General features: G+C 43.8%; 1 protein-coding gene across 12 annotated transcripts in view; it reads right to left on the bottom strand.

Moving 5' to 3' along the window:
- gse1b (Gse1 coiled-coil protein b) overlaps window positions 1-18792 on the bottom strand; it is a 336737-nt gene that overhangs the window by 139252 nt on the left and 178693 nt on the right. For 2 of the 12 annotated variants that reach the window (XM_060837960.1, XM_060837968.1), the window contains exon 1: window positions 15761-16738. The exons of 9 other annotated variants lie outside the window; for them this stretch is intronic. In XM_060837960.1, coding sequence (XP_060693943.1) covers window positions 15761-15797 — 37 coding nt within the window. In that variant the 5' untranslated portion in view covers window positions 15798-16738. Of the gene's footprint in view, window positions 1-15760; window positions 16739-18792 lie in introns of those variants that run through there. One more of the 12 variants, XM_060837964.1, reaches the window with a different exon arrangement.

Below are 18792 nucleotides of genomic sequence, written 5' to 3'. Positions count from 1 at the left end.
TCAAGGCAATCATCAACTGAAATAAACAGCTGACATAACGAAAGGGATGGAGGACAGAGCAATGAGAAACTCCCTTCACTGAACAATTACAAATGGCTAAATAACAAGCATGGACAATGGAGATAATGAAGTATTCATATTATTGATTGTCGCGGGGACTTGTGCTTCTCATTACCAGTACAAAGTGTGTTTATTATTCCATTTCACCCAACCGATTCCTTTCCCTTTTTAAAATGATAAACCCATGAGCACTGACTCAATCAATTCGGGTTTAATGCACTTCGCAAGTCTGCAGATGGTACCAGTGGACCAGCCCGGTTTATCTCTGGGTAAGAAATGAACACTGGCAACAGTGCCGATTTGCTGCATGTATCTTGATTTTGCTAATAATCAGGCCATCTGTTAGCAATCGATGGCCCACAATGCTTTTGTCGTCAGTCATCCGGCAAGATGTCGCCTGGATTTCAAACTGATCAGTCTGAACTCCTTCCCTGATGCCAGGCTCAAAACCTTTTCCAAATTAGCAATCTCTCTCTCCCGGATTTTTTTAGAAAATAAAAATCTGTCACTCCAAAATGAATTCATTAACTTGGAGATTGAGCTTAAAATTCAAGAGGAAGGGCGGGGGGATGGAGAAAGTGAAAGAAAAAGAGAGACAGACAGATAGCCACAGAAACATCAGGCTTGAATAAAGAAGCCAGTCGGAAAACTGGCAGGGTCTGGCTGATGAATATTAGGACTTAGCACCAGGCACAGATGTGCCACACATTGCAACTAAATTATTACTGCATGGAGCAGTTGAAGCATCAATGACAATAGACAATAGGTGCAGGAGTAGGCCATTCTGCCCTTTGAGCCTGCACCACCATTCAATATGATCATGGCATCCTGTTCCTGCCTTATCTTCATAACCCTTGATTTCACAATCCTTGAGAGCTCTATCCAACTCTTTCTTAAATGAATCCAGAGACTGGGCCTCCACTGCCCTTTGGGGCAGAGCACTCCACACAGCCACCACTCTCTGGGTGAACAAGTTTCTCCTCATCTCTGTCCTAAATGGTCTACCTCGTATTTTTAAGCTGTGTCCACTGGCTAATGCCCGAAACATCGATTCTCCTGCTCCTCGAATGCTGCCATACCTGCTGTGCTTTACTCAAGAATGCCACTCTCGACTCTGATCTCCAGCATCTGCAGTCCTCTACTGAATAGAAAAGCACCATTGTGCTACTGAGACTTTATAAAGCTCTGGTTAGGCCCCATTTGGAGTATTGTGTCCAGTTTTGGTTCTCACACCTCAGGAAGCACATACTGGCAATGGAATGTGTCCCCCAGTGGAGATTCACACGGATGATCCCTGGAATGGTTGGTCTAACATACGAGGAACGGCTGAGGATCCTGGGATTGTATTCATTGGAGTTTAGAAGATTAAGGAGAGACTTAATAGAAACATACAAGTTAATACATGGCTTGGAAAGGGTGGACGCTAGGAAATTTTTTCTGTTAGGCAAGGAGACTAGGACCCGTGGACACAGCCTTAAAATTAGAGGGGGTCAATTCAGAACAGAAATGCGGAGACATTTCTTCAGCCAGAAAGTGGTGGGCCTGTGGAATTCATTGCCGCAGAGTGCAGTGTCGGCCAGGACACTAAATGTCTTCAAGGCAGAGATTGATAGATTCTTGATGTCTCGAGGAATCAAGGGCTACAGGGAGAATGCTGGTACGTGGAGTTGAAATGCCCATCAGCCATGATTGAATGACGGAGTGGACTCGATGGGCCGAATGGCCTTACTTCCACTCCTATGTCTTATGGTCTTATGAATGCACATGTGTACTATTAAGGCAGCTGTGATCTACTATATACTAATATGTATGGCTCTTTTTTTTAATAAATGCTCTATTGGATTGGGGAAGGGGAGTGTGGGAGGTGTTTGAACTGTGCAATACAGGACTGCCTAGCTTTCCCAACTCATTCTCCAGCAAGTATGGCCGTAACGAGTGGGAGGGGTTAGTGATGGGAATCTGAACAAATTTGTCAGGGGAATGGAGTCTGCAACAGGGCCTGTAGGCAACAATTCCATGCTGGGTTACTGCAGTCTGTGGGTTAGTCCCACACATTACTCACATGCACTGAGTTATTACACTGCAGACAGCCAGTGATCCCCTCCTTGGCCGATGGCGTCACCAAATAAAACCACCAGAGGCGAGCTGATCTACACGACATCATTACTGGCTTAGTGAGGCACAAATAAAAATCTGGATCCGCTTTCTCTCCAACCGACAAGGGCTTCAGTTCCAGGACATAAATCAAATTCAGATGTGGGCTTTTCTTATTCTGCACGAAGGTGCCATGATCTGTTTAAAATGTTGTCTATGGTAATCTTCTGCCTTCAGTGCAGATTATTAAAATTCACTGTATATTTAATCTGCTCATCTGAATTAATTGAATTTTTAGTCTCTGTAATTGCCAGTATTTGCACCATTCCAATCATGAGCTCATGACAATTTAATGACAAAACAGAGGACTAACCACAGAGCCATCATAACCGGAATCAATTATATATATAGCGGGTAAAATATTACAATAGTGAAGACAACACTAAAAGGATTCCATTCACTGGAATTGCCCAATTTCCTGTTGTTCAGTGGAAGGTGGATAGCTGGTTACCTGTGCATTATATTACCTCAGCTGTTAATTGATTTATTATGCTGAAGCCTAGATCTCAAGAGTGATGGTCGCTGTTACCCCTGCTCTCCAATGCATTGATTAATGAATCCTTGTCCATCTTGGCAAAGATCTTCATAGCCTCTCCCCAGGTCTGGGTCATAGCATGCCTTAAACTGGCTAATTTTTGTTTTAGATTAGACTTACAGTGTGGAAACAGGCCCTTCGGCCCAACAAGTCCACACCGACCCGCCGAAGCGAAACCCACCCATACCCCTACATTTACCCCTTACCTACCACTACGGACAATTTAGCATGGCCAATTCACCTGACCCGCACATTTTTGGAGTGTGGGAGGAAACCGGAGCACCCGGAGGAAACCCACGCAGACACGGGGAGAACGTGCAAACTCCACACAGTCAGTCGCCTGAGTCGGGAATTGAACCCGGGTCTCAGGCGCTGTGAGGCAGCAGTGCTAACCACTGCGCCACCGTGCCACTCTACCACAATTCTACCACTCTTCCATACACCTCTACTCTACTATCAACTACAATTGCTGTGATTATTGTGGGCTGCTTAGGCCAGCTTCAGTGCTACATCTATGGTTGGGAACTCCAATCAGAACTATTGGTTATATCATCTTCAAAAGTAGTGTCCAAAACTATCTTCCACAACACGGCTTCTATCACCTTCTGGTCCACTTGGCTCCTGCTTTAGTGTCTATTCCCCTCACCATAGTGAGAAACCTAAACATGCTGCACTATCTTAAAGTTGTATAACATTTGTTCTTGCTAAGCTATAATCTTCTTAAACTATATCTTGGACTGACTTTCTCTTTCAGTGGTGGCACAAAGCTGGTGAAAATGAAGCTACTGTCCTTTATGGAAACTACTCAATCCGAATCGAAGGTGGCATTTTTTGGGACATTTTCCCAATGCACAGGTTAGTAAGCACCAGACAAATGTGGCATGAAGATGTATACAGAGGAACCTCAATTATCCAAACAGCTCGGGTGGGGAGTATTTTGTTTGGATAATTGAATGTTTGGATAACACCGTTTATAAACATCAGGACCTTGCAATCTTGTCCAGATAATCCTTTGGATTATCAAATGCTAGGTAATTGAGGTTCCTCTGTAGTTACAGACAGCTTTGCAATTCCTGCTGAGATGTGAAAATTTTATGTATGGTCAACATTGAGCTTTCCTTTAATATCTTTTACATGTTTATTACCCAGAGACACTCATACAGGAAGAGGGGTCAATTGGACAACTGCAGTTGGCAGGAGTCAGTTCTTTCAGAAGAGGAGATGAAAACATAGAGGGATGGGGGGTGAAGGCTTTAATAACAGGAAACTATGACCATTTAACATCACTGATCTTCATTGTCACAGCTCAGTTCAACTCAGCCAGTGCACTAACACAATGGAACTGAAATGATAAGGAACTCTTCTTCTGATTGTCTCACTCACTTTTTAAATTGATGACTCATACTATCCCCCTCAACTATGACAGAACACATCTTCAGGTTATAGGCCAGTGCATGCCGTTAGTGTTGGGAGACAAATGCAGTAAGACAGTATTCGCCACTTCGTAGGCATGTGCCTTTAAAGGTCACCTGACCTGAGAGAAATCTGAATACCATTAAGTCCAACTTTCTGGCAAAGAACCCAAAGTACTAAGTGAATTGGTCACTGACAGCCATTATTGTCAATCAATAACCTTGGAATAAAATGGAGCTACACCTTCAGAAGCCACTTTGGCCCCATTTAGTGCCGACAGTAACCTTGACAGGCAATTCTATCCCCACAGTCCCTGAAAGGGAAAAAGTTACTTGCTAAAATTATTCACAGATGGATTTAAAATCGTCTCAAACTCACGACGAATCGATTTGAGGAGAGCAAATACATGGTCAAACACAGCCTTTAATTTCAATCCCCTCACACTATGTGATCAGGTATAAAGAGCATCAACGCAGAACACAAAAAGGCACATCGCAATGGCATTCTACAGAGCATTCGGACAGAACAGAGCAGGCAAAGTTCTCTCTCAAACTGAAGTCAAATCAACCAATTCCATTGAGCACGTATAAAGGAGATTGTGTGCCTTTGCGTGTAGCGTGTGTTGATCTGCTCATAAAAGTTTTAATACACACATACCACTAGTTCGTAAAAAGCATCAGGGTAGCAAAACAACATTGTACCATAAATGTTTAAAGTGCAGTAAGTAGCAATTCCTTGTCAAAGCTTTCTAGGCAGCACACAGTGTGAGAGACTAATAAACACTTTGGGCTGACTGTACTTATCAGTTTAAGGGACATATGTTGCTGCTGTTATCAGTGTCATTACACAGCAGTAAAGTGTAAAAATTGATTACAATGGCATTTAGCCCTGTCCGTTAACAGATGTTATCAAGCCCAGAGAAGGGACAGCAAACATCTGGTCAGCCTGCCTGCTTCACAGATGTTGGGCAAATAACTCAGGAGTCCCACCCTTCCGTCTGTAGTCCTGCCCTACAAGGTTACCTCAACATATTAACCTTTTCCCAACTGAGATGTCCAATCTTGGCCTTTGAAGGATACCCACCCTATTCCATGTTGTACTTCCATTATTTTCTTGAAACACAGAATGAAAGATAGAATTCACTCTTAGCACCAAAAGTTGCACCGTGCTAATTTGTGATGAAGATTTTATTCCTCTGATTGAAATTATGGTCCAACCAGTCCTGCAAATGGTGCTAGGACTATTTTAAACCTTAGCCTTTATGAGGAGACTGCACAATTTTATATATCATGCTCTGAAACAACTTAAACTGCGTTGAATCTCTAGATAAACACAAGCGAGATACCGTCAAATGAGCAAATTGTGGCTACAGGTTCCACAGCCACAATACTCCCCTCCAATCGAGAGGCATTACTCATTAACCAGGGCCTATCAATCCTCCTTCAGAGTATCTTTCAGCCCAGGTTTTGTTTCCTTCCTGTTTTCTTCCACAACAGGTTTCACGGTTTAGCAATTCAGCTGCTACTACCCTGTCCAATTAACTGCTTTTTAAGAGCGAGTTGGACAAGGGCAAACTAGGTACAAGCTCACTCCACGAACAGATGCACCTTTGCATCCTGCCTTTATCATACATAGAATTACAAGCTACAACTGGTCGAGGACCTTATTCCTAGTTGCAGAGACAACTGCACTGTGCAGCAATGAACAACTTCAGCAATTATTTTTGTATTAATCACAGAGTAGAGAAAAATGGTGCATTGATTGGGAACCAGCAGATGACAGCACACGTGCATAACTCAGACAATAAAACGTAGGACAGACTTGGGCCATTCTGTCTATCCAGTCTGCTCCAACATTCAATGAGATCACGGCTGATCTGAAACCTTCAACAATCCTTTTCTGCCTTTTCCCCAACTTATACACTGATAGGATGACATTCAATGCACCTGAAAATATTCATCATGATAAGTAATTGAAAGGAAGTATCACTAACAATATTTTCACAAGGCAAGTGAAAGATATTTTTGTTTTATTCACTGGTGAGATGTGGGCATCGCTGGTCGGGCCAGTGTTTATTGCCCACCCCTAGTTGCCCCTGCGAAGGCAGTGGTGAGCTGCCTTTTTGAACTGTTGCAGTCTAGTTTTGTGCAGTGGTTCAAAATCCTTTGGGAATGAATTCTGGATTTTGACCCAGCGACAGTGAAGGAATGGCAAAATATTTTCAAGTCAGGATGGTGAGTGCCTTGGATGGAAACTTGAAAGTGGTGATGTTCCTTATCTTTCTAGGCTTGGAAAGTGTTGTCTAAGGATCTTTGGTGAATTTGTGCAGTACACCTCGCAGGTAGTACATAAGTGCTGCTACTGAGTATCAGTGGTGGAGGGAATGGATGCTTGAGTGTATAGGGCCAATCAAGTCGGTTGCTTTGGCCTGGATGGTGTCAAGTGTAGATCCAGGCAAGTGGGGGAGTATTCCATCACATTCCTGACTTGAAGATGATGGACAGGCTTTGGGGAGTCAGGTGGTGAGTTACTTGCTTCAGTATTCGCAGCCTCTGACCTGCTCATGTAGCCATTGTGGCAATTCCAGTTGAGTTTCTGGTCAATGATAATGCCCAGGATGTTGATAATGGGGGATTCAGTAATGGTGACACCATTGAATGTCAAGAGGTAGTGGTTAGATTGTCTCTTATTGGAGATGGCCACTGCATGGCATTTGTATGGTACAAATGTTAGTTGCCACTTGTCAGCCCAAGCCTAGACATTGTCCATTTACATGGCTTCAGTGTGAAAAGTCACAAATGGTGCTAAACGTGACATCTAGATGTTCATGGGATAGGGTGGTTATTTGGGCCATGAAGTTATATTAAACTGTGAGTCTAATACTGAATCCCTGGTTACATGTACCTTTCCCTTGTACACAATGTCTGTCAGAACTTGAATGTAACTTCAAAGATAGAGATTAGATTAGATCAGATTCCCTACAGTGTGGAAACAGGCCCTTTGGCCCAACAAGTCCACACCGAACCTCTGAAGAGCAATACTACACCCAGCACTATGGGCAATTTAGCATGGCCAATTCACCTAACCTGCACATCTTTGGACTGTAGGAGGAAACCGGAGCACCTGGAGGAAACCCACGCAGACACGGGGAGAATGTGCAAACTCCACACAGTCAGTTGCACGAGGCGGGAACTGAACCCGGGTCCCTGGCATGGTGAGGCAGCAGTGCTAACCACCGAGTCACCGTGCCACCCGATGCACCAAAGCTTTTCATCTTGCATTCATTAAGATATATAAGGTTGTTTGCCAAATTGCAAACAATCACAACAATTTATATTACAGGAGAATCTCAGAATATCTACAGTGTGAAAGCAGGCCATTCAGCCCATCAAATTCACACCAATCCTCTGAAGAGCATCTCCCCCTATCCCTGCCCTTCATTTCTCATGGCTAATCCACCTAGCCTGCACATCCCTGGACGCGATGGGCAATTTAGCCTGGCCAATCCTGCACATCTTTGGACTGTGGGAGGAAACCCATGCAGATACGGGGAGAACGTGCAAACTCCACACAGACAATTGCCCAAGGATGGACTCGAACCCGGGTCCCTGGTGTTGTGAGGCAGCAGTGCACCATTTTCCTGGTGCACTAGCCAACAGTTGGTGCTTAATTGGTTTACAGGTTATTTACAACTGGTTTGGAGAAAGAGTGGGATTTAAATTATCCAATCTCCTGGATAATTTAAGAAAAAGCAGAAGGCTTGGACATATTCTTTTCACCATCAGCAACTGTCACACTCAGGATTGTTTGGCAAATGTTGCTGAATGCAGAACCATATTAAACAGCAGCCTTTCAATTTGGGTTAATGTCTTTCCTGTGGCCATGAATGGTGACATTTGTGTTCTGCACAGCTGCCATGGTCACCATTAATGGCGTGTATATGTGTGTGTGTGTGTGTGTGTGTGCGCGCGCGTGTTATTATTGGTTTAAATTGGTACTCCCATCAAGTTGAAAATGTGTTGCTGGAAAAGCGCAGCAGGTCAGGCAGCATCCAAGGAACAGGAAATTCGACGTTTTGGGCATAAGCCCTTCATCAGGAGTTAACTGATGAAGGGCTTATGCCCAAAACGTTGAATTTCCTGTTCCTTGGATGCTGCCTGACCTGCTGCACTTTTCCAGCAACACATTTTCAGCTCTGATCTCCAGCATCTGCATACCTCACTTTCTACTCCCATCAAGTTACCTACATGTCAAGTTGGTGCTCCAATCGAAACTTGGTATTCAGATTTTATTCACCAAATATGACAAGTGTGCTATAAACAGATCCTTCACAACCTCCAGGGACCTTAGCATTTACAGAGCAAGTTAGAATTAAAGACAGAAAATAAAAGTAGCACACATCAGGAAACTGTGATATTGCCACCCTTCAAGACTCTTAAAAGTCACATTACAACTGAAATCTTCTTCCATATAAATGTAACAGAGCTAGGCTGAAGGGGCTGTATTCCCTGAGGGTGGGAGTCCACAGGTTAACATCCTTTCTCTATATCTTTTTTTTCAATTCGGCTATGATCGGAAGAGATTCCATGGTGTTTCTGTGCAATTGCCCCATTTAAGCAACTCCTCAGAAATTCTGTTGAGTGCCTGCATCTAAAAGATGGCTACCAGGGGCGAGTAACATAGAAAACAAAGGACACTAAGTCACCACGCAGATAGAATGTTTTCTGCCGTTTGCCTAATAGATAAAGAGAGACAGACACAGTGTGCTGCAGCCAGAGCTGTGGCATCTCAAAAGCAGCTTTAGTGAGGTGTAAGACTGTGCGGCAGATACAAAACTCCGGGGAGCATGAACAACATCCCCACAAGATCCCTGGGATACTGCGACAGAAAGCAGGCCAAACATCTTGCCTTTGTGCAATAAAATAAATGCAACCAGGAGTTAACTGGATGGCTCCATGTTTTATCCCTTCCTGCCACACCTGAAGTGGTTACAAATCTAAAAGGTTGAAAGCTGACCTAGCGTAGACCTGTCCAACCTTCCGAAAGACAGCAGAGTGACCTCATCGTGGAAACCGTGTCAGTCAGAGGGCTATTCTGAGGTGGCCAGCCCATCAGCGATTTGTCTCATGATCTGGTAGCGACCCATTGCTCGCTTTGCCAGTGCTGCCAGATGGAGTTTGCACCTTTGACATTTGCAGCAAGCAGCCACTTGGATGTCCCACCTTAACTGTGCAACAACAGTGGGAAGGCAGCAGCGATGTGCCTGGAATTGTAGGGATGGTGGCCAGGGAGGTTGAAACACAGCAACCGAGCATAGTTCCAGCACCGACAAGAGATGCGACAGAAGGGAAATGCAGATTTAGTCATGGCGTGGGCAGATGCATTCGTATCAATTTGTGCCTCTACCACTTTGGACTTTATAACAGAGTGCAGCTGCTTTGAGGGGGAGGGGGAACTCGCACATCTCCTCAATCTCCGCCAGCATTGATGGTCATACAGGTGCAGGTAGGAGCAGACATCGCTGCCCAGCGAATAGAAATGGGATCTTTGAAGTCAACTGCAGCTCCTTCACCACTAACCCAGCTAAGCACAGAGAACTCAACACACACTGACTCGAAACCCCAACTTGGCTGAGGAGCTCAGCAACATGTCAGATGACTAATGAACCCACAAGAACTCCCTGGGTTTCTCAGTAAAATATAGCTGTTAAATATTGGTTGAAAAAAAAATCACTGTCTTTCAGAGCTACTGGGTTTTCTTCATAACCTGGGCTTGACGTATTTAGCAGCAACGAGCCAAGACCAGTGTGAATCACCCACCTGTATCTGAATTACTAAACTCTTCTCTTCAGTTCAATAGACAATAGAAGGTCCTGAAATTGTTCAGCATTTACTTTCTCTACTGAGAAATTGCATTTGTTAGGAAGATAAAAATCACCCAAAAACTTTCAAAGTCAAATAAAAATATTGAAGACACGTCATGATTTTAGCATTTGGTCATTTTATAGGATTTGCAGAGGTGGTCTCTGTAAAACAGTATTTCACTCTGCCATGTAGGACCCTCTTGCTGAATTCCTGAATCGCTGCTTGTGAAGAGGCAGAAATGACCAAGGATTGTTAAACTGTTGCCTTAAAGACCCAGACCAGTTGCCTGGCATGTGGGTTTTTTCCTCCCTTTTGCATGAGTGCTGAATGTACGCACAGCTCACTTCAGCTAAGACTGAAAAATTCCAATTCATATTGGACTCCAAATATTAACTTTACTTCTGTCTCTCCACAAACCCTGCCAGGTTTCTCCAGCACATTGCTTCAACTTGCTAAATTGACGGAGTAGAAAATCAAACCTGGAATCAAATGGTACGCAGTTTTATTTTAATTCCAAAAATATACCTATTCCATAAAATTATCTTTGTGTTTCTGCTGAAGTTAAATGGGGGTCTGTTCAGTTATCGGACCCTCCCGAAACCTCAGTATACATAAATGTAATCTTGTACAAGTCAGAACTTCATTTGTTTGTTGGAGAGTCTAACATCTAAGTTTGTTTGTTTATTCATATGTTACTGTTCAGAACTGAGCTGCTTTTGTCAATATGTATGTATATAAAGATCAAATGATATTTAGTGGCACATCAGCAACTTCTCTTTTTCTCTAAGGCATTGACTGAGGACACATTCGACCTTTGGCCTGCCTATTTCCTGTCGCTTTACCTCAAGGCTGACTGTTGTCTTCCTGTTGGAGAGTTCACACCTGTCGCAGGCTGGTGCTGCACTTTGTCAAGATAGCCATTTGTCCTGAGTTAGTCTAATCCACAAATGCAAGCATGGCCTTTAGTCATCGTGCTGGAGAAGTGGGTGCAAAGCCCTACCCCCTGAATATCCACATTTGAACAGGCGTAGGATAGTCATTGGATATTGAGAAGTGGAGAAACTCACAATCTGAAGTCAATTTGACCCTCCTTACTGCTGCCTTTGTAGAGAGAGGCAGAGACTTCTGGCCCAGAGACTTTCTGGAACATCCAGCTCATTGGAGTGGGGAAACTCTTCAAAGTATTTATAGCCCACAACTGAAGGGGAGAAAGTAGTCAAAGTTTTATGGAAATTCTGTTTTGTCCATTTCTGGCTTTGATACATTTTTAAGCTTTGCAAGGAACCAGTGTAAGAACAGCATACATTACATATCAAGTACTACGCTCCAGAAAATCCTGAAATATAATTTAGGTTTTCCTAGACACTGAGGACAAAAATTAATTTCCAGGTTGCATAAAGGAGAGATAATTCTAATGGAAACTGGGAAGGATTTGAACCTTGCCAAGTCTACAGCACTTTAGCTTTAGAATTCGAATTCCTACAGTGTGGAAACAGGCCCTTTGGCTCAACGAGGCCTCTCCAAAGAGTAACCCACCCAGACACATTTCCCTGCCTTGTATTTATCCCTGACTAATGCATCTAACCTACAAATAGACAACTTAACACGGCCAATTCACCTAACCTGCACATCTTTGGACTGTGGGAGGAAACCAGAGCACCCAGAGAAACTCACACAGACACAGGGAGAATGTGCAAACTCCAAGCAGACAGTCACCAAAGGGTGGAACTGAAAACGGGACCCTGGTGCTGTGAGGCAGTAGTGCTAACCATTGAGCCACCGTGCTGCCCTTTACCACTACCTTTGAGAATATATTGAAGGTGGTCAAGGGATTGAAAATGAATTCCAATCAGAGGAGTATTTCCTTCATAGTATTACTCAGTATATTGATTGTCTGAACTGCAATGAAACCAGATTTACGAAACAATTTTCTTTGAATCCAGAGTTCTTTGCAAAACAACCATTACACACTGGAAGGATAGTCAGTATTCAGTGTGAATGCTGTACTTTATGATTTTACGAGGTGATTGACTGGTTTTCTTAACTCCCTGCCATTTTTAAGCATTGCTGCTACTAAAACAGAGATGCTGGCATTGGTTCCTCTCATGTTATCAATGTTTTAAATAAATGATGCCCCTTTCTGTTTGAAAGGAAAAGCTTTGAAGATATTTAGAAGTGCAGACTTGCTAAGTGCTGTTAACTTGGGAAGATTGGTTTTTAATAATTACTGAGGTATATCATGTTTCAACACTCTTAGTAGAAATTCCCTCAACAAAATGATTTCAATCATATCCGAACATCAACGTGTCTCTTCCTGAAGCAATGACAGGAGGATATTGCTGGCTGCTGGTCTCAAAACGCAGTTAAGATCTTTACATTTATCCCCAAGCACTGAAATAATCAGGATACTTTGAAAGAAGAAACAGAAAGAGGGGAGGGAGAAACTAAATGAGTTAAATATTACCTCTTAAAAATATTCCAAAATTTGAGTCACCATGAAGATGTATGAGTGGGCATGTGGGGAAGGGGCCAGAGGAAGGGATGGAGAAAGGATGATAATAGACTTATAATCCGGCGTGTCTTTCAAATTGCAGCTGCAATTCCTGGTGTGTATTACCAAGGGATTCGGATCACAATTTTAGTTAGGCTCACCAAGGTTTTATTAATTGACAATTTATTTTCTTTGCTGATTACTAATAGCACTCTCATCATCACATTGCATTGGCTGTGCAGAATGAGATATCACAGATTTCATGCTTAAAACAAACGCATCATTCCTAGACTTTCAAATTACTTTGGGTTGAAAGAATGAAAAATACTTTTTTTCTTAATGTAAGTGGTCATTCTTTGGCAATGAATATGTTATTTAGCTATCGCATGCCATTCTTTCCTGAGGTCAAGAAAGGAGAATCTTAAAAGTCAGAGATACAGTGGGAAGAAATAAGAAACTGTTGGAGCAAGTCAACCAGTCCAGCAGCAGTGGTGACAGGGGTGGGGTGAGAGAGAGAGTGGGAGGGGAAGAGAGAGAGCCGGGGGGGGGGGGGGGGGGGGGGAAGTGAGAGAGAGAGGGAGAGAGGGAGAGAGAGAGAGAGAGAGAGAGAGAGAGAGAGGAGAAGGAGAGAGAGAAAGAGGAGAGAGAGGAGAGAAGGGGAGAGAGGGAGGGAAGAGTTGGGGGGAGAAGGAGGAGAAGAAGGGGGAGGGTGGGAGAGACGGGGGAGAGGAAGAGGGAGACACGGAATTAACGTTTGGAGTCTGATGTAGCTTCTTTTGAATATCTTTATTTTAGATTTCTAGCATCCATGAACTCCCTCACTGTTCCCCACTTGGTACCCGTCAAATGATCATTTCAAAACCAAGAAGTGGCTCACTATGCGAGTTAAAGGTGAAGATGACAAGATGAAGTGCAGTTAATACTCGACAAAATCACCCATCAAAATAAATAGATGCACATCAATACTTCGATTTAGTGGAGATCAAACCAAGAGATAATAAATACTTGCAAAAAAGAAACATGAACACCATGATGGGAATGAAGCGTGAATCCACCTCACAATTTTCTTCGATATTTTTTAATCAAACTGTTCAGAAATGTTGGTATGCACCTCTGGAACAAGTGGGACTTGAACCTTGGTCTCCTGGTTCAGAAGTAGGGACATTACCATTGCACCACAAAACAATTTTCCGAGACACAGATATACTAGATAGGAGTAGGTGGGGGCCATAACAGCCTTTCAATCTTGATCCACCATTCAATCAGATCATGGCGGTTCTGATTCCTCCACAGTTAGGTTTCCTAGTAACCCTTCACCCCCTTGCATACCAACAATCTATCCACCGGTGCCTTCAAAATTTGCTTCCACTGCCTTTTGAGAAACAGCGTTCCAAAACCTCCCAAATCTCAGCTCAGTTTTAAACAGCTGACCTCCTAAACAGTAACCCCACTTTGAGATTCTCTTGCAAGAGGACACGCCCCTGCCAGCTGTCAAAATCCAAAATCTTAGTGAACTTCATTTGTTGAATAGATTAGAGTGATGCTGGAAAAGCACAGCAGGTCAGGCAGCATCCGAGGAGCAGGAAAATCGACGTTTTGGGCAAAAGCTCTTCATAAGGAATGCCTTTTGCCCGAAACGTCGATTTTCCTGTTCTTCGGATGCTGCCTGACCAGCTGTGCTTTTCCAGCACCACTCTAATCTAGACTCTGATCTCCAGCATCTGCAGCCCTCACTTTTACCGACTTCATTTGTTGACTGTTTACTCATTTTTTTTCCCAAAGGTCACGTTCATCTTAAACTCCATTTGTATTTATTATGACTAATAATAATGATGTAAGAATACTCGCTATGGTATGTACATTCATGTTAAAAATCAATCTTAGTTGGGTACACTTGAACGCATCTTTTTGCAAATTTTAACTTGCTTTGCTTTGATAGTAGAATAAATCATTGGGTGTGCGTTATACTTTAGTCTCGTGGGAGGCTTTGAAGGGAGTAAAGATTACCAAATGATTCTTCCATCGTTGGCAACATTAGTATCTATTTAAAGGTTAGCATGGAGCAGTGGGAAGGAGGATACTGGAGTCAGAGAATGAAAGAATGTGAGACAGGCTGAAATCATGGGGAGGTTACAGAAGGCAAGGAATAGGACAGACTTTTTACTGAGACAGAGACTTTCAATTTGCTGGGGACTGGGAGTCACTGACGGTTGACAAAGTAAAGGTTTCAGCTGACAGACTAATGGAAATCCAAAACATTGGGGACTAAAGAAATTGAGTGCACAGAAATAATGAACATGGATGCGAGAGCTCAAACATCAGTGGAACTGAGATGGGGTAAAGTAGTTGAAATGTTGTGTAAGTGCTATATTAGACAAGGGATGGGGTTTGAAACAAAGTTTTGGGGTGCATATCAGTTAATTAGCCTGAGTGAGTAGCCATGCGAGGGATAAAGGTTAACGACAGTAATTTTGCCATTAAGTTCAACCAGTCTGAGGATATTCCAACTCATTCTCTATCTGATGTCGGATTAACAAAATTACTACCACGAACAGCAAGCTGCTGGCAGCAAAGATTTGGAAAGTGATCCCAATAATTTTGTCTAAAAGAGGAAAGAAGCTGGCCGAGAATGCAACCTTGGGACAAACGTGTAGGGTGACAGTATGACTGGAGTTGTATTTGCCCCGGCTCTAGTGAGCCATCTCGAATCTAAACCACAGAAGGAAGAGGAGTTGTTGAGTAAAGGCAGACCACAGAGACAGAGAAGGACGGAGAGAGTGTGAGGGATGGGTGCTTGGGAATCTGAGGTGAAGTGAAACCAATACCATTATGGAATTTCTTCCCACGAGCCAGTTAATGCACCACTGAGGGGAAATAAAAGGAGCTCTATTGGCCACAGTTTGTTTGTGGACCCACAATCAGAATTCCCCAAGCCACACGGAGAGGGCATTCACTGATGGTAACTCCCAGCCCACTTAAAAACACAGTCAGATTACCCAAGTGCTTTAAAAATGCACTGCTAAATAAAACAGACAGAAGCTTTTTAAAAGAGAGAGATTGTGTGTGTGAGAGAGGATTCGGGTGGTGGGGGCAGGGGGAGTGTGGGGGCAGAAACAAAAGCATTGGAGGAAGCAAAGACCCTCCGGCTGGCGAATGGTAACAGACTGACATTGTGATAAAAGAAGGAACTGTGCTTAGAAATAGAGGCACAGGCAGAGAACGGTAGCTGTTGACGTGTCTTACCTGGGAGGTAGTAGAGTGGTGGCTTCAGTCCAAACATGGTTTTAACTTACAGTGCCATTGTTCCTGACCAAAGGAGAGCAGCAAGCATGAATGAGTTGTACAGGTCCAGAGATCAAGGTGTTCTTGTCATTGAGTACAGCAATCAGACTGTCAGTCCCAGATCCACATTGTGCTCAACTGACCACTAATGACACTCTGAAGCCCCTGAACAGCTGCCATCCCCTTGCTTTCAGAACAAAAATGAGAAGAAAAAAGAGTAAGGGTTGAGAGGATAGTGCCAAAGGCACAGTGGTTAAGATCGTGACGAAACATTCATTTTCTTTTCTGCTTCAGATGAGACTTGAGGGGATCCGCTGTTTCTGTTCCACTCAGTCATCGGAATGTCAAGGTCGGAGGGGCGGCAGCAGCAGCACAGACGCTGGGGTTCAGGGGAGAGGGAAGAGGAGTCAGGGCTGGCGCAGGCAGCCCTCCGGGGCTGGTCTAACACACTCTGGAGCTCTCCTCGTCCTCCTGCCCCTGGGCTCCACAGCTCACCTCCTCGGGCACAGGCAGCACAGGAACAAACACACACACACAACAAAAACAGGGCAAGAAATTCGCTCCTCCTCTTCACACACACCGCAGCCGTCGATCAATCTTCATGCAGGAATCATTAGCTGTAAATTGGCGAGTCTGCTTGAATGACAGCAGATTTGTCACTCTTAATGAAAGAGTGAGGTTAGAAAAGCCGGCGGCATCTGTTCAGCACCCCTCGGTCCAGGGCTCAGAGAACCTCCGCTTCCTTCCCAATGTCGAGAATAAAACGATACTCCGCCAAAATGTTTCTCTGACTGGGGCATACGCCACCCTGCGAGCCACGCACAGAGGGAAAGCCCGCTGTTTAAATTAGCCAGATAACCAGAGGGAGAGTTAGCAGCAAAAGCTGCAGCTCAACACCCATCCTGTCCTCCCTTAACATCAACTCAGGGGCGAGCAGTAACACGGGGAAGCCGGCTGACGAAGCAATATGTGTGGGTGAGAGAGAGAGAGGAGGGACTAAACAGTGGAAAATAACTACCTCCAAGTGACAAACCAGGAAGAGGTTAATGTGAGGGGGACACGAGAAGGGTGACCCACTCAATCTTCCAGCTCACTTTTATTTTTGCGAAATAAATAAAACTTTCACTCCAGGTCAGACCGAACATACTTTCAAAAAAAATCCCTTCTGAACACTTCCAAACAGACCCACTTAATTCAGAGGCACAACCTGGGAGTGTTCCTTCCGATAAATCACATTATTTTCATCAGAACGAAACACAGAGAGAGAGAGAGGCGGGAGGACGCTGACAACAACGAGTTAACGAGCCTGAGAGGAAGGGTTGTTCACATAGCAGCCACTCGGGTTAAAATGCAGACACACAAACGACCACAAGAATACATCATTCCTACTTTGACATCAAAAAGCTCTATGAGCAAATGCATTGCGAAAATAAAACCCACATCCTCTGTTTTGGTCATCGGGCAAAGATTTTTGTTTTGAACTGATACCTAGTCTATGTATTTTTTCCCCCATGCAAAGCACCCATCTCTATTTCTGTCAAAAACCTCAACTTTTTAAAATTTGAAATAAAATGTAAAAGGTCGCTGCACAGTTTCGAACCTTGGATCCCCAGGCACGCAGCGACTAACAGCTCACTAGGTGTCTGAGTCTGTATCAGCAGCTACAGCAAGAGAGACGCGATAAGGAATCACTTAATCTCCCTCACACACTAGCGCCAGCGCTCCAGGCTTGCTGAAAGTTTTTTTTTAGTTGTTGCAAGATTATATGTTTGGACGGGGGGGGGGGGGGGGGTGCTTAAAAGTAGGAAGGCGGAATTGAGCGAAATTATCTGCTCCGGGGCCGTGAAAACACAAGTGCTAAGCATCTGGCCCATTTATTTGCCTGTGACCTCCGAGGTCGAGCAGTCCCTATTATCAGCTGCTACACTTTGGAGGCCTATTGTTCAGAAGGTTGTCTGCGTGTATTCCCTCAGAGAATGCCAGGCTGTCTGAACACACACACACACACACACACACGTCCCTGCTGCTAGGTTCCAGAATGGAAATCGACCCAACCCCACCACCTCCCCAAAAGAAAAAGACTGACATTTTAAATATATATATAAAAAATAAATCAGAGTGTTACAACAAAAGGCTTTGCTGCAATTAGTCAAATCAGCAGAACAGTTGCCATCAGGAATAGCGTAGGGATTCTGTTAAGATTGTGTTACACAGGCAAATGTCATGCATGGCACTGCCCGCTTGCTTTATCTTGCACATCAGTCAAATACCTTCAGCTAATGTACCACAAGCCATTATTTGTACAGGAAATCGGTAAGCAACTTCTGCAAGTACAATGATTTAAGACGAGGGTGGTAAGAGACCTGTTATTTTGCATGGCTGGGAACTATGTCCCAGTCTTAAGATTGTGGCAATGTATTGCCTTTCAGCTGCTGTCAATGCCATTTGGGCTGTGCTGTGTGTTGGCACCACCGAGAGATTAACTACCCCGTCACAATTCCTGCAATTAGCCACATAGCAGGTTTGCTGTTTCAAAATCCCTGTGTCACTTGAAACACTTTCTTTCTTTCTTTCTCTCTCTCTCTCACACACACACACACACACACACACACACACAGCAAACCCTCTTGTGGGTGACTGGTTATTTTTAGTGTTAAGATTATCTGTTAAGGGGTAGAGATAACATAACCTCTACTAAGCTCCCCCCCCATTCTTACCCACTGATCCTGTTAAGTCTAGCAAAAGTATAGCATTCTTCCAATGCAGCACTGGTAGGATGAAATGTTAGTGCAATTTGGACCAGTTTCTGAAGTAGGTGTTATTTAAATGCAAGTCTTTCTTTCAGGTTAATAAAGAATTTGTACTTATGTAGCACCTATCACAACCTCAGCACCACCACCTACCCACAAGAAAAAGCACATAGCAGTCAATGAGGTCCTTCCAAAATGAAAACAGAAAGTGCTGGAGAAACTCAGCAGGTTCAGCAGCATCTG

This window comes from Hemiscyllium ocellatum, chromosome 17, assembly GCF_020745735.1.
Source record: "Hemiscyllium ocellatum isolate sHemOce1 chromosome 17, sHemOce1.pat.X.cur, whole genome shotgun sequence".
Lineage (NCBI taxonomy): Eukaryota > Metazoa > Chordata > Chondrichthyes > Orectolobiformes > Hemiscylliidae > Hemiscyllium > Hemiscyllium ocellatum.
This window is presented reverse-complemented; position numbering and strand designations above follow the sequence as displayed.